Source organism: Oryctolagus cuniculus, chromosome 7, assembly GCF_051225735.1.
Source record: "Oryctolagus cuniculus isolate XC-2025 breed Fujian yellow rabbit chromosome 7, ASM5122573v1, whole genome shotgun sequence".
NCBI classification, from domain to species: Eukaryota; Metazoa; Chordata; class Mammalia; order Lagomorpha; family Leporidae; genus Oryctolagus; species Oryctolagus cuniculus.
In genome coordinates, this window is record NC_142873.1 from 46,285,083 (window position 1) to 46,297,767 (window position 12,685).

The window sequence follows — 12,685 nt, forward strand, 5'->3', positions numbered from 1 at the left end:
GTCATGTGCTCCTTGCCTGGTCATGACTCTGAGAAACAACGGGGCCAACACAACTGGTCAGGCCAGGGATTAGGCCTACAAAGTCCAACAGTCGCAAAGCCATTGGTAGGGACGTCTCTGGTATCAGCCTAATCCTTCCTGGCATGTCCTGTGCTGAACTCCAGCACCTGGGTTAGCACCTGGGTTTCCGGGAGGCTTTGATCAGGGCCTCCAGTGGCTGGGTCTGAGAGAAGGGCACAGAGAGGATGAGGAAGCCCAGAAGTGCTCATTGTTCTCTTACCCTCCAAGAACCACACCCCGGTCATGCTGTCTTTCAACTGGCATATGTGGATAATAAGCACCAGCAAATTCTGTCACCTGTGCCACTCATCTCTCTGGCTTTCAGATTTGCTTTTGTTCTAAAGGTGACGCCCAGAATCATGTACTTTTGGGGGAAGGACATGGCCACCCTCTGGCACGCTCCTGTTCCTTATCACCATTCTGTGCTCCTGGACAAAAGTGAAGGTGTCTGGTGAGCAGGCTGCTTTATGGGCTGTACTTAATAACAGAAATTTGGAAGACCAGTCAAACTATGTCAGGCTTGGCAATCCCCTGCAACCCGGGGTGCATGGGGGTGGGGGATGGGGGGGACAGATGGGTTGCCCCCATTATCTCTATATTCCTCTTATTCTCCAACCAATGAGGACCTGGCAGTAGATACTAATGAAGCTACACTGTAAAAGGCATTTAATTAGACAGAGGATGTTTAGCGCTCAGAGTACCCTACTGTGGCCTCCTTGTTTGTGTGTGTGATAAGCATGTTCCTCTTTAGGACAAAGTTTTTGGCATCAAAAGATGACAACCATGATGCAGGGCAGGGGAGAAACCAAGGGAAGGTGCCACCCTCATGAAAGACTCACTCCTCTCTTGGGCTGAATTTATCAATGGTTTTATCATTCATTCTGGATTTTACCACTGAAGCAGGAGGGAGTGAGAACACAGATTTTTTTTCCTCAGGCCTTGCCCTCAGCTTTATACCAGGGCCTCTGGATATGGGAACTTGCCCTATTTGTTACCCTCTGTGGTCCCAAAGCTGCTTCACTTAGTGGCTGAGCTGTAACACCCCACACTGAGCTGGGCTGAAGTAAAAGGGAATTGCCTAGACCTCAAATTTAAGAAATTTAGCTAAAAGGCAGGGCAGATCAGTTAAGAGACCAGGTTGAGAAGTTGGACATTTTGGGGTTCAACTCCTGCCTTCTGAGGCAGGCATTTGGTGCAACTGTTAAGATGCTGCTTAGAATACCTGCATCCCATATCAGAAGACCTGGATTCAAGTCCCAGTTCTACTTCCAACTCCAGCTCCCTGTTAATGCAGACTTGAGAGGCAGCAAGTGATGGATTGGACGGTCCTTACCACCCAAGTGGGAGAGCTGGATTGAGTTCCTGGCCCCTGGCTTAGACCTGGCCCAGCCCCAGATATTGGTGGCCTCTAGGGAGTGAACCAGCAGATGGGAGCCTTCTCTCTGCCTGTTGGTCTCTGGCTCTCTACCTTTCAAATAAATAAAAGTAAATAAATTTTTTAAATGCAAACCATTCTCTTAAAAAATTTCTGCCTTCACCAGTTAGTATATTCTGTCTTTAGGAAGGTAGGTTAGTTATTTAAATGATAGTTTATTCATCTGTGAAACTGGAATAATAGCTTTGCTATCCTAGGGATGTTGTGATGGTTAAACGGAGAGATGTGTGTAAGCTCTTTACATGTGCCTGTGCATAGTAGGCACTCAGTATTAGCAAAGAAAATAAAGTGAAATGAACCCAGTAAACCAACACAACCACAGGTGGGGAGGTGTTGATTACCAGGTCCTGATCTCATAATTCCTGAGCACTGATTCGTTCCCCAGACTCTGTGATATGACTGTTTTTCTTATTCAGTATTTTTATAAAATTCTGTCTCCCACTATTAGTTACTTTTGGTGTGTATGGCTTATTTGCCCAATTGGACTGATTTTCTTGGAAACACATCTTATTCTTCATTTGTAGCCCACTAAGTGTAGCAAACACGGACTGTGTCCAACACAGACGAATCCAATAGACGAAGCTATGAATTTCTGCGCAAGTGTGCAAGAAGGAATTCAAAGTGCACGGAGGAGTTTCTCTTGCTACGAGATATTTCTTTTTGGAGATAATGAACAGTGACCAGAGGATGAGAGTTTGACTCAATTTCTGAACAGACCCCAGCCCCTCTCTGCCCTGCAGCAGATGCAACGACTGAGTAAAATCGCTGATGTACAGAATTCTTCACAAACGCAACAAACTTGCTCTCAGAGACTGTCAGCCCCAGGCTCTCCCACTGCCCCATCGCCCCCCAGCACACACAGGCTCTGCTGACCTCTGCTCCATGCTGCTGCAGCTCCTCCTCCCACAGCAAAGACAAGGGCTGAGGCGGCAGGCAGAGCACAGTTCCGATTCGGGTTTACCACTTTTCAGGTATGTTACCTTGAGGAGTTTACTTAACCTCTCTGTGCCTCAGTTTCTTCATCTGCAAATTGAATGTAATAATACCTGCCTCACAGTTAAGGTACCTGGCTTTTACTTCCCTACTTTACTTTCCCTTACTTCCCAAACCTTTATGAAAATTCCAAGCTTAGAACACCACCCAGGAAGGAAGGGCCCATCTGCCAAACTCACTCCTGTTCTGCAATGTCCCTCTCTCAAGCCAGGCTTCTCCTTACACTGGTCAGTTCCCACAGCAGCCTCACTTGCCTCCTCTGCTCTGGCCAGCTCCATCCATGGGACAGACCTCTCCATCCACAAGGCCTGAGGGGCCCTCCTGCAGTCTGCTGCTCACCCAGGTTCTTTGCCCTGCTGTGCTGGGGTTTGTGCTGCTACTGCAGAGCTGTCCTCGCTGTGCCAGTCGCTGCAACCAAAGCCCTGACAGTGTCCTGCCATCCTGATGCTCCTGTCTGCTGCACACTGGTGTGAGAGAGGAGGGAGGACATGGCATTCCCAACCCATAGTTGCTGGAGAAGCTGTATATACTCCCTGCCACATTGTCACTTAGGAGCCTCTCCACGGGACTTGGCCCCCTCTGAGACTCAGCAGGAGACGTCCCTCTCTGCATCCTCAGCAGTGCGTGGAGAATGAATCTGTTCTCTGCAAAGTGCCAACATCATCAAGAATAAGCATCAGCAGGTTGTAACAGAGAAGCCAAGGTATGGGGTCTGAGGGTCCCTGGTGCAGCCCCGCCCCTCTTCTCTGAGAGGTCACTTCCCTGAGGATTTCTCAGTGTTCCCATTTATAAAATAGGCTCAGCCCTACCACCTCATAGGATGGTTGTGGAGAGCCAATAAAATGAGACAGTAATGAAAATGGAACCGAATACTCATGGTGGTTACCATTAACCCCTCAAGGACTTTCCCTGGGACTGTGAAGCTGTGTATTCTGCAAGAGTTGAAATGGCCACCATCTTATTCCACACTGTATGCCCCAAGCCTTAGCCCTCTGTCTGAAGCAGAGCCATCTTTCCGCGATTGTTTGCTGAGTAGTCAATCAGTTGAATTCCTTGTCTTTGCAATAAGGAGGATGCACATGATCATTTAAGCCTCTTCTCTCACTGCTGTAGAAGGCTACTGACCCATAGCATGGGGTGGGAGAAGCACTAACCTTTCCTGTTTTCATGAAAACTGAGACCCAATTACAAAGAAATGAAAATGGCTTTCTGTGTCTCATAAAGGCAATTCTAAGACAAGAATTCAAAACATGTTCTAAGTAACAGCATCACCAGAAAAATATGTGTAGCCTCCCAAAGCGGCTACTTTGAGAAGGATAATCCTCAATAGATGCTATGTTCTTGAAAATGTGGATGTGCTTTGAATGCTTGCAGGTTAATGGAGGCAAAGAACATTCACCATGATCCTCAACCCATGCTGAGCACTACTGGACCCACCACACTGGACAGCAGTCTCCTTGTCATGAGGGGACAGACCCAGCTAGAGATGGCCTCAACTGTGGTAGGAGGGACTGCTAATTAGACTACCAGATGTCAGTCGAGGAAACAGAAGAAAGGAGATGGGCGGGGCTGGGCTCAGCCCTGGATGAATCAAGCCTTCCTGTAGGGCGGGACGTCCTGTCCAAAACCTGAGCCTCAATTAAATCCCCTATAAAGGGTTCTCGGGCCACTGACCTGGTACTCCACACGCCACTTTACAACCACTCGTCTCGTCCTCCCTGGGCACAAGGTAAGTCCCCTCCTGAGGAATCTCTTTCTCATTCTCAGTGTCTTGGTGATCTGAGCATTCGCACAAGGCTGTGAGACATGGGCTAGATGGCCATTCACGCTGCCTGTGAGCACACAGCATCCTTTTGGGGCCCCAGGCAAACCAGAAGCCAGAATATATTGCAAAATGATGCTCTCCTGAAGCGATCGGGCTTCCTCCTCCTCCCCTGAGGCTGTGCTGGCAGCTCCTCTCCCTGAAGGACGACGTGGGCCGAAGCAACGGAGCCTCCCATGTGCTTCTTTGCAGTGATGAGAGCCTATGGAATAGGTGATGGGATCCAACTGGATCATGGAGGAAAAGACTCTTAAGACTCCCCTTCCTTACTTCAGGCAAAATGAGTTTGTGGATTTATTCTAAGGAATATCAAGTGTACCTAAAAAGTCATCTTATTATTTTTACTGTTTGTAAGTCTGGTTAAAGTCTGCCACACGGTTTTTTAAAATTATATTTTTCATCTATGTTGAGGAACAATATTCTGAGTTTTGTACCTTGATAAATACAAGAGAGAAAAGTTGGCCTTGAATTATTGGCCATCAGGTCATAGAAAAATTATTCGACTTGGATCTGTTAACTTTTGAAACCTTCTGGCCACATTGGTCTGCTTTTTCCGAAACACCCATGTCTCCTTCCTTCTCTTACTCTCTTGCTTCTCTCTCAATATATATTCCTCTTCCCATGACCTCCTTTATATCTCCAAGCTCCCTGCCCTGGTTTCCAGCTACTGCAGGCTTCCATCTCTCATTGCCTTTGAACCTCTTCAGCTATGATAGCATCTCCTCCTTCTGATCTCTCCCAGGCTTCCGCTTCACACATTTTCAAGTCTCTATTCCTCCTGCACATCCACCCACTCACAGGCCTCACCTTAATCTACCCAAGATTCGTGGCTAAAGAAAATGAAAATCTCCCTTCAATTGGTAACTGTTCCTCATAGGTCGACAGGGCTGGGCTGGATGGAACCACATGCCTCTTGGGCAAGCTGAACTCCCTGATAGGCCCTACACTGAGAACAGAGGTCATGTGCAGAGAAAGCTAGGCTCTCAGGACTGGAAGGCCTCCACCCAGGGAAGGCAGCCCTCTCCCAAGCATTCCTAACAATTGGCAAGAAAGAGCAGGGTTGGGCCACGGAGTTTCTGCTTGGCTCCCACCCAAGAGAGCTGACTCAAATGTGTATTTACTGCCTAATGGTGTCCTTGGTGGGATCTCAATGCCTTGTAATAGGCAAATTAACCTTGTCCACTGGATACATTCTAGAAAATCATTGCATTTAAGTTAAGAAGAAATGAGTTCTAGAATTTCTTGTTCCCTTAAAAGACGTGGGGCCCTAGGCAAATCATCTAACTTCTCCAAGCTTGTTTTCTCATTTAAAGTAGAGATAATAAGGATTATAAGAGATGATGCACTGCAAAGTGCTCTGTGGACAGTAGTGTGTGTGTGTGTGTGTGTAGACAAATTATATATGTGTATATGTATATAATAACATAATCATATGTAATAGCTAGCACTTAGTAAAAGCCAGTCATCCACCAAGCACTTTTCATGAATTATCTTTTTAAATCTTCACAATAACCCTCTAAAGTACTAGTACTACCTTCATTCACAAAGAATAAATGGAGGCATGGAGAGGAAAGCAAACTCGGCCCCACTCACATGCCAGGTAGTGCTGGGGCCGGTATTTAAATCCTGACTCAGGAGCTCATCTCCAGTCGCTGTGTGCTCCTCCTTCCCATGCATAAAACCTAGCCAGGAGGAAAGCATGAAGGAAGACAGAGAGCAAAACCACAGCCGAGCATGCAAGGAAAGGACCAGGAATCTGATGTCCTCCTCCCACGGGGGCTTTTCATCTCTTCCAGCTTGACGTCAAAGATGCCCCAGTTACTGAGAAACATTAACGGGATCATCGAGGCCTTTGGGCGCTATGCCAGGATGGAGGGCAACTGCCAAGTGCTCTCCCGAGGGGAGCTGAAAAGACTCCTGGAGCATGAGTTTGCAGATGTCATCGTGGTATGATGTGCAGGGCTGGGCGGCATGGAGTGTAACAGGGGAATACAGCTGAGGCTTTACCTGGGTGGGGTGGGGTGGAGCAGACAGGAGGAATTGAGGCAGCAGCTAAATCCAGGCCTGCTGGTGCTAACGGCAGCTGTGCAGGCAGAGAAACAAAAGGCAGAGGAATGAGATGGTCATGGGAATTGCAAAATGCACATAATATAAAATATATAAATATATAATATAGGTTTTAATTAATTCTAATTTGAAGCCAAAGTAGAAGGACTCTAATGGGACATTGCTGGGAGGAGTAGCACCTTCAAATGGTCTAGAAATCAGAGTAACTGCTGCTTTCTGCAGCTTCTTAAATTTGATATGGTAAACATTTCCCATGTCTATCTGAAATTTGATGGTCCATTAATAAAAATTCATTAGAAGCACAGCTCTGTGTCTTCCACAAAGCAATTGCTAAAAGTTATGAGCCAACTGACCACATCATACCTGAGGTTTTGGGGTGCAGTTTGTTAACAGCTTGGTGGAAGCTCTGGGAGTTCTATGTCCTGGAAAGCCAAAACCAGGGCCTTGATGTGCTTTCCTGCCTTTGACTCGTATCCAAAGTTACTAAGACAACCAAGGCCTAGGAACAAGAATATATGGGCACAGCAGGATACTGCCTCTGGATCCTCCAGATAATCCTACCATCCTGCTGGACCCCTACCTACCTTATCCTGGGAAAGTATCTGAGTCTAAGTGAGGTGCTCACAGAACTCCCGGAAGACTGTGTTTCCCTGGCCTCAGTGCCAAGGGCAGCCCAAAGATTCAGCTCTAGAACCTGTACAGTAGGAGGAGGAGCTCATTGTTCATTGTGCAATTCCTCATACAGCTGTCCTGTAGGCCAAAAATTGTGCCAGTCATAGGAGATATAAAGAAACAGGACTGAAAAAAATGACGGCAATTAAGTGTTACTGCTGCTACCTGGTATGCGGAGCTGGCTTCCAGGCCCTAGGGCTGGAAAGCCTGAAACTGTGGAGCTGACCTAGCCATGTTCTCCTTGGAGGAGAGATGCTGACATAGCCTCTTCTTCTCCCCAGAAACCCCACGACCCTGCCACTGTGGATGAAGTCTTTCGCCTGCTGGATGAAGATGACACAGGCACTATAGAATTCCAGGAATTCCTGGTCTTGATGTTTAAAGTTGCACAGGCCTGTTTCAAGACACTGAGCAAGAGTCCCCAGGGAGCTTGTGGGTCTCAAGAGTTTGGAAGCCAGCACTCCGGGGCCTCACAAGAGCTTGGAGAAGGCCAAGCAAGTGCCACTGAAGCAAGGAGGGTTGGGACAGGGCTGCAGCAAGAGGGGAGCAGCCAGGGACAAAGCAAGCAGACTTCCAGAGGGCAGGACAGGGCCAGGACTCAGATCCAGAGTCAGGACAACAGCTCAACACATGACAGGCAGACTGAGGCCCAGAGACAGGAAAGAACAAGTCAGCAGACACAGGCCAGCGGGCATGAGGGACAGACCCAGAGCATGGAGGACAAGAATCGGCAGACCAGAGAGAGTAGATCAGAGAGTCAATCACAGACCACACAGCAGGACAGAGCCCCCCAGACAGGTGAGACCAAGACAGGAACTGCAACTCACACCCAAGCAGGTGCCACTCAGACCGTGGAGCAAGACAGGAGCCATCAGACCAAAAGCACCAGCAAACAGCCGCAAGAGTCCCCCCATGGTCAGACCAGGGAGCCTGAGACGCATGGTCAAGACAGCAGCCAGACCAGCCAGGTTGTGACAGGACAACACATCCAGACACAGTCACGGTCATACACCAAGACTGTGCAGCAGGGAAGAAGCCATCAGACAGGAAGTACCAGTGTCCAGACACAGGAGTCCCCTGATAGCCAAACCAAAGGACCTAAGACGCACAGACAAGACAGCAGCCAGACCAGCCAGGTTGTGACAGGAGGACACGTCCAGACACAGACAGGGTCATACACCAAGACTGTGCAGCAGGGCAGAAGCCATCAGACAGGAAGTACCAGTGTCCAGACACAGGAGTTCTCTGATGGCCAGACCAAAGGACCTAAGACGCACAGTCAAGACAGCAGCCAGACCAGCCAGGTTGTGCCAGGAGGACATGCTCAAGCTCAGACAGGGTCACAGACCCAGACGATGCAGCAGGGCATAAACCATCAGACAGGAAGTACCAGCATCCAGACACAGGGGTCCTCTGATGGTCAGACCAGGAGGCCTGAGACCCACAGTCAAGACAGCAGCCAGACCAGCCAGGCTGTGACAGGAGGACATGTTCAGACAGAAGCAGGATCGCACTCCCAGACTGTGGAGCAAGGCATAAGCCAGAGTGAGAGCCATACAGGGGCTGGAGCACAGGGGCAGACCCAGACACAGTCTGGCACTGGTCAAAGGTGGACACACGTAAGCAACTTCGAGGCAAGAGAGTCAGCACCGGGAGGACAGGCCCAGACTAGGGCGAGTGTTGTGACAGGACGACAGGAAGGGAGCAGTACGCACTCCAGCAGCAGTGTGACAGGAGGGCAGGGAGAGAGACAGCCCCCAGTAGTCACCAGTGAGTGGGTTGATGACATCACACGGGAGCTAGTGATTGAAAGGCAGGACTAAAACAGCAGGCACACCAGCACTCCCTCTGCACAGGGCCAGGATGCAGCCAAGCCAGAAAGGAAGCAAGGCTTCTCCGCTAAGGGGCTGTATTCCTACTTCAAAGGTAGCAAACCATGACTCATCCAGACTACAGTGACTGGACCGCAAGACAGCTGGAGAGGGACTGGCTTGTCCGCCCGGCCAGTCTAGTTGACACGTCCCTAGATTCAGCTCCTAATCATAGAGCTTCCCCCTTAGGTCTTCCTCAATGAGGTCATTTCTGCAAGGTGCTTTCTGTCCCAAACTCCCGTCTCCTATCTGCTTTGCCACACAGATGCTCCTAGGAGCAGGAAGATAGGGAACAAGTATTTCCTTCATGCTGAATTCTCTTCAGCTTATAAAGATTCTTAGGGACACTTTTCTCTCTGCCATTTTTCTGCTGCCCCATCCATCCTGATAAATCAATAAAAATCTTCAGAAGCCACTGACCACCATGTTCCATTCAATTGCTTTCTGTTGACCTAATGGGCTAAGAGTATAGGTTTATGATGATGATGAACCCTTGAAGACAGTCTAGTTGAGAAAGCATTGTACATGATTCCAAGGGTTAGAAAGAGTCACAGAGACATCACATTCACTACTTAGCAGGATGCACCACAAAAGGTCTCATTCGTGATGACCATAAACGATGACTAGAATTTAGACAGGTAAAATCACTCTGTGTCTCATTATCTCCAATTCTAGAGCATTAGCCTCTGTTCACATGTAATGCCACAAAGGAAAGTCGACTTAAGATTACCAGTAAATGGAAACAGGCCCTCAGGAGCTGTGCAGGAGAAAGGATAGAAGGCTTGTGCTAGCAGGCACTGAGCCAGGAGTCACAGCCTTGGAGACACCCTTCTGCACTTCCTCCATGATACCCCACCTGCTGGGTATGAACAAGTTATGGATAGAAACTCGCAACTCTAGTTTACTGGAAGGCTCACTTGTAGTAATTTTTAAAAGCAAAGATTTTAAAACTCAACCATAGAGATGCATGTTTCAAAGGCTTGGAGTAGACCCTATTAATGTTGTTTAGAAACATCTTAGGAGGACAGATGCTGCTGGCAGTACAGAAAACTTGACACTCTACCAGCCTCTCACAACAAAGTAACTAGATGCTGCATGAAAACATATTTTCCACTGCCTTTTCTGTTTATGAGAAGTAAAGGGAATCTCCAAGGATAAAATAAAATGTGGTAGACTGAGCAACAATCTCCAAAGATGCTCCAGTCCTATCCCAGGGGCCTGTATGTTGCTGTGAGGAGTCAGATAAAGGAAAGACAGGCAGAGAGAGACAGGGAACATAACGGGTACCTAAATAACTGTAAGGAACTAGGTCCTGGCACCAGACCAGAACACACACATTTCTTAACTGGTCAGCAACATTTCCCAACTGTAATATTCCTCAAGCGGTCAGCAAGGTAACATTTCTCATCTAATCGGAGACCACAACCACTTCCCAAAATGTTTCAGAAAAAAATCAGACCCTTGACGTGTAGAGACCATTTGGGGAATTGATCAACTGGCAGGCACTCCCTATGTAACTTCCCTACCCAGGCCATACCGGAACCCTCCCCAGGATCCCCTGCTGGTTAGCAGGAGTCTTAGTTTCTCCATGAAATCTACTTTCGCTTTTGCTCACTCCCAATGTCTGTCCACGTCATCATTCTTGGTCACCATGAGACAAGAATCAACTCTGAGAGGCACCAAGATGGAGGAATAGTGAGGGAGCTTACTGCTCTAATCTAGGGGAAGATATTTTTAAAAATGTGGAAAGAGTACAATCTCAGGGAAGAGTTAGGAATAAAACGGCAGAGGAAACTGCATGTAAATGAGAGGGACACTGTGGAACTATGTGGAGGCTATGGATGTGCACAACTAAGGATTCTAGCCAAGAGCCTAAGCAATCAGCTTTGTAAAGTGACTGAGTCCAGACAGCAGCAGCCCAAGCCACTGGCAATAAAGCTGCGGGAAGAGTCTGGTTTGGTGTCCTTTTGGGGACAGTATGCACATCTGCCAACCTAGAGGGGAAAAAGGGGGCATGTTTCTCTCTCCCCAACTACCTGGCACCAGGGTCCTGTAACTAGCCAAGAGCACATGAGTGCCATTTTGGACATACGAAACAGCTGTGACAGCCTGTGTCTGCCTGTCCAGCAACCAACTGAGAGGAGATGCCTAAGTCTGGCTGGGAGAATTAAAAGGGGGCCGGGTGCACATAACTGTGGGGCTAGGACTGTGAAAACACTATGGCTACATGTGAGGGCACAGGGTGTTGCTGGGTCTTTCAGCAATCACTGTGGGTGGCTCTACATGCTCAGGGCTCCCTGATTCCCTGTGAGGGTCATTATTCAGGATCTGCTCACACCAAGGACTGTACAGATCCTTTGTGTAGTTCTTGTTGCAGCACGGATGAATACTGTACACACTGGGGCTAGCACCCAGGAAGTGATCTCCATAGAGGAGAGGAGGTGAGCGTGAGACTATGCCAATAGGGCTGAACAAACGTGACCTCTGATAAAAAAAAATAAATAAAAAGAGAGAAAGAGATTTGCCACACCCAATTTCAGAGTCACCCTGGACACTCCTCTCTCTGCAGAGCACTGAACAAAGCTCCATGGTCACACCTAGCACAGGCCTAAGGATGTTCACTAAAAGAGCAGATACTCCATTAAGTTACAAAGGCATAGTTCGGAGATAAAAGCTACCACAGGGAAAAAAATAAACAAGTATCTCCTCATATGCCTAAAAATAAATGCAGCAATTAAAGAAACAAGAATAAGGAAAACAACACCCCCAAAGAAACACAATACTTCAATACTATAATGAGAAGATGAAGCGACTCAAGAAAATCCATAAATGGAAGTAAAAAAATTGATCATATGATTACTTAGAAGTAATCAGAAGCAAATCCATGCACTAAAGAAATCCGTACATGACAAGAAAGAAAATTCTTTTCATGAAATTGAGATTTTAAAGAGAAATCAAAATGAAATATTTGAAATGAAGAATTTAATAGAACAAATAAAAAATATGGTGGAAAGCCTTAACAACAGAATCAATGAGGCAGAAGAAAGAATATCCAAGTTAAAAGACAAATCTCTGGAAATTTTAGTCCAACAAAATAAGAAGAAGAAGAAGGAGGAGGGGGTGGGGAAGGAGAGAGGGAGAAGGAAGAGGAGGAGGAGAAGAAGATCAGTTGACCCAACATATGGTTCTTAGGAGTTCCTAAAGGCATACAAAAAGAGAATATATTTTTTAGTGAAATAATTACAGAAAACTTCCCTAATTTGGAGAAAGAAAGGGACATCAAAGTACAGGAAGCACACAGAACTCCTAATAGACATGACCAGAAAAGATCTTCACCATGACACATTGTAGTCAAACTCTTCACAGTAAAACATAAAAAAAAAAAAGATTCTAAAATGTGCATGAAAGAAATGCCAGGTTACTTTCAGAGGATCTCCAATTAGATTCACAGCTGTCTTTTCATCAGAAACTCTATCAGATAGGAGAGAATGGCAAGACATAGTCCAAGCCTTAAGAGAAAAAGAACCATCAACCCAGAATACTGTACCCTGCAAAGCTCTCATTTATGAATGAAGGTGAAATAAAGGCCTTCCATTATAAATAGAAATTGAGAGAATTTGTCACCACTCATCCAGCCTTACAAAAAGACCTTAAGGATGTGCTACGCACAGAAACACAGAAACATGGTTATTGCTATGCAAGAAGGTGAAGGCAGAAAAGCTCCCAGTAACAATACAAAGAAAACTCAAATTAAACAATTGGAAT

The 12,685-nt window shown here is 47.0% G+C and overlaps 1 protein-coding gene across 1 annotated transcript; it reads left to right on the forward strand.

Annotated features, from left to right (window-relative positions):
* The first annotated feature begins 4,167 nt into the window (after nt 1-4,167).
* Nucleotides 4,168-9,339, forward strand: CRNN (cornulin). Its single transcript, XM_008264431.5, has 3 exons — nt 4,168-4,217; nt 6,107-6,257; nt 7,331-9,339. The coding sequence occupies exons 2-3, from the start codon at nt 6,120-6,122 to the stop codon at nt 8,870-8,872; spliced, it is 1,680 nt and encodes a 559-aa protein (XP_008262653.2). The 5' UTR covers nt 4,168-4,217; nt 6,107-6,119; the 3' UTR covers nt 8,873-9,339.
* Nucleotides 9,340-12,685: the final 3,346 nt, after the last annotated feature.

Coding starts and splice junctions, on each gene's coding strand:
- CRNN (XM_008264431.5), top strand. CDS start 6,120: ATGCCCCAGTTACTGAGAAACATTAACGGGATCATCGAGGCCTTTGGG. Junction 6,258..7,330: donor AGTTTGCAGATGTCATCGTG/GTATGATGTGCA, acceptor TCTTCTCCCCAG/AAACCCCACGACCCTGCCAC.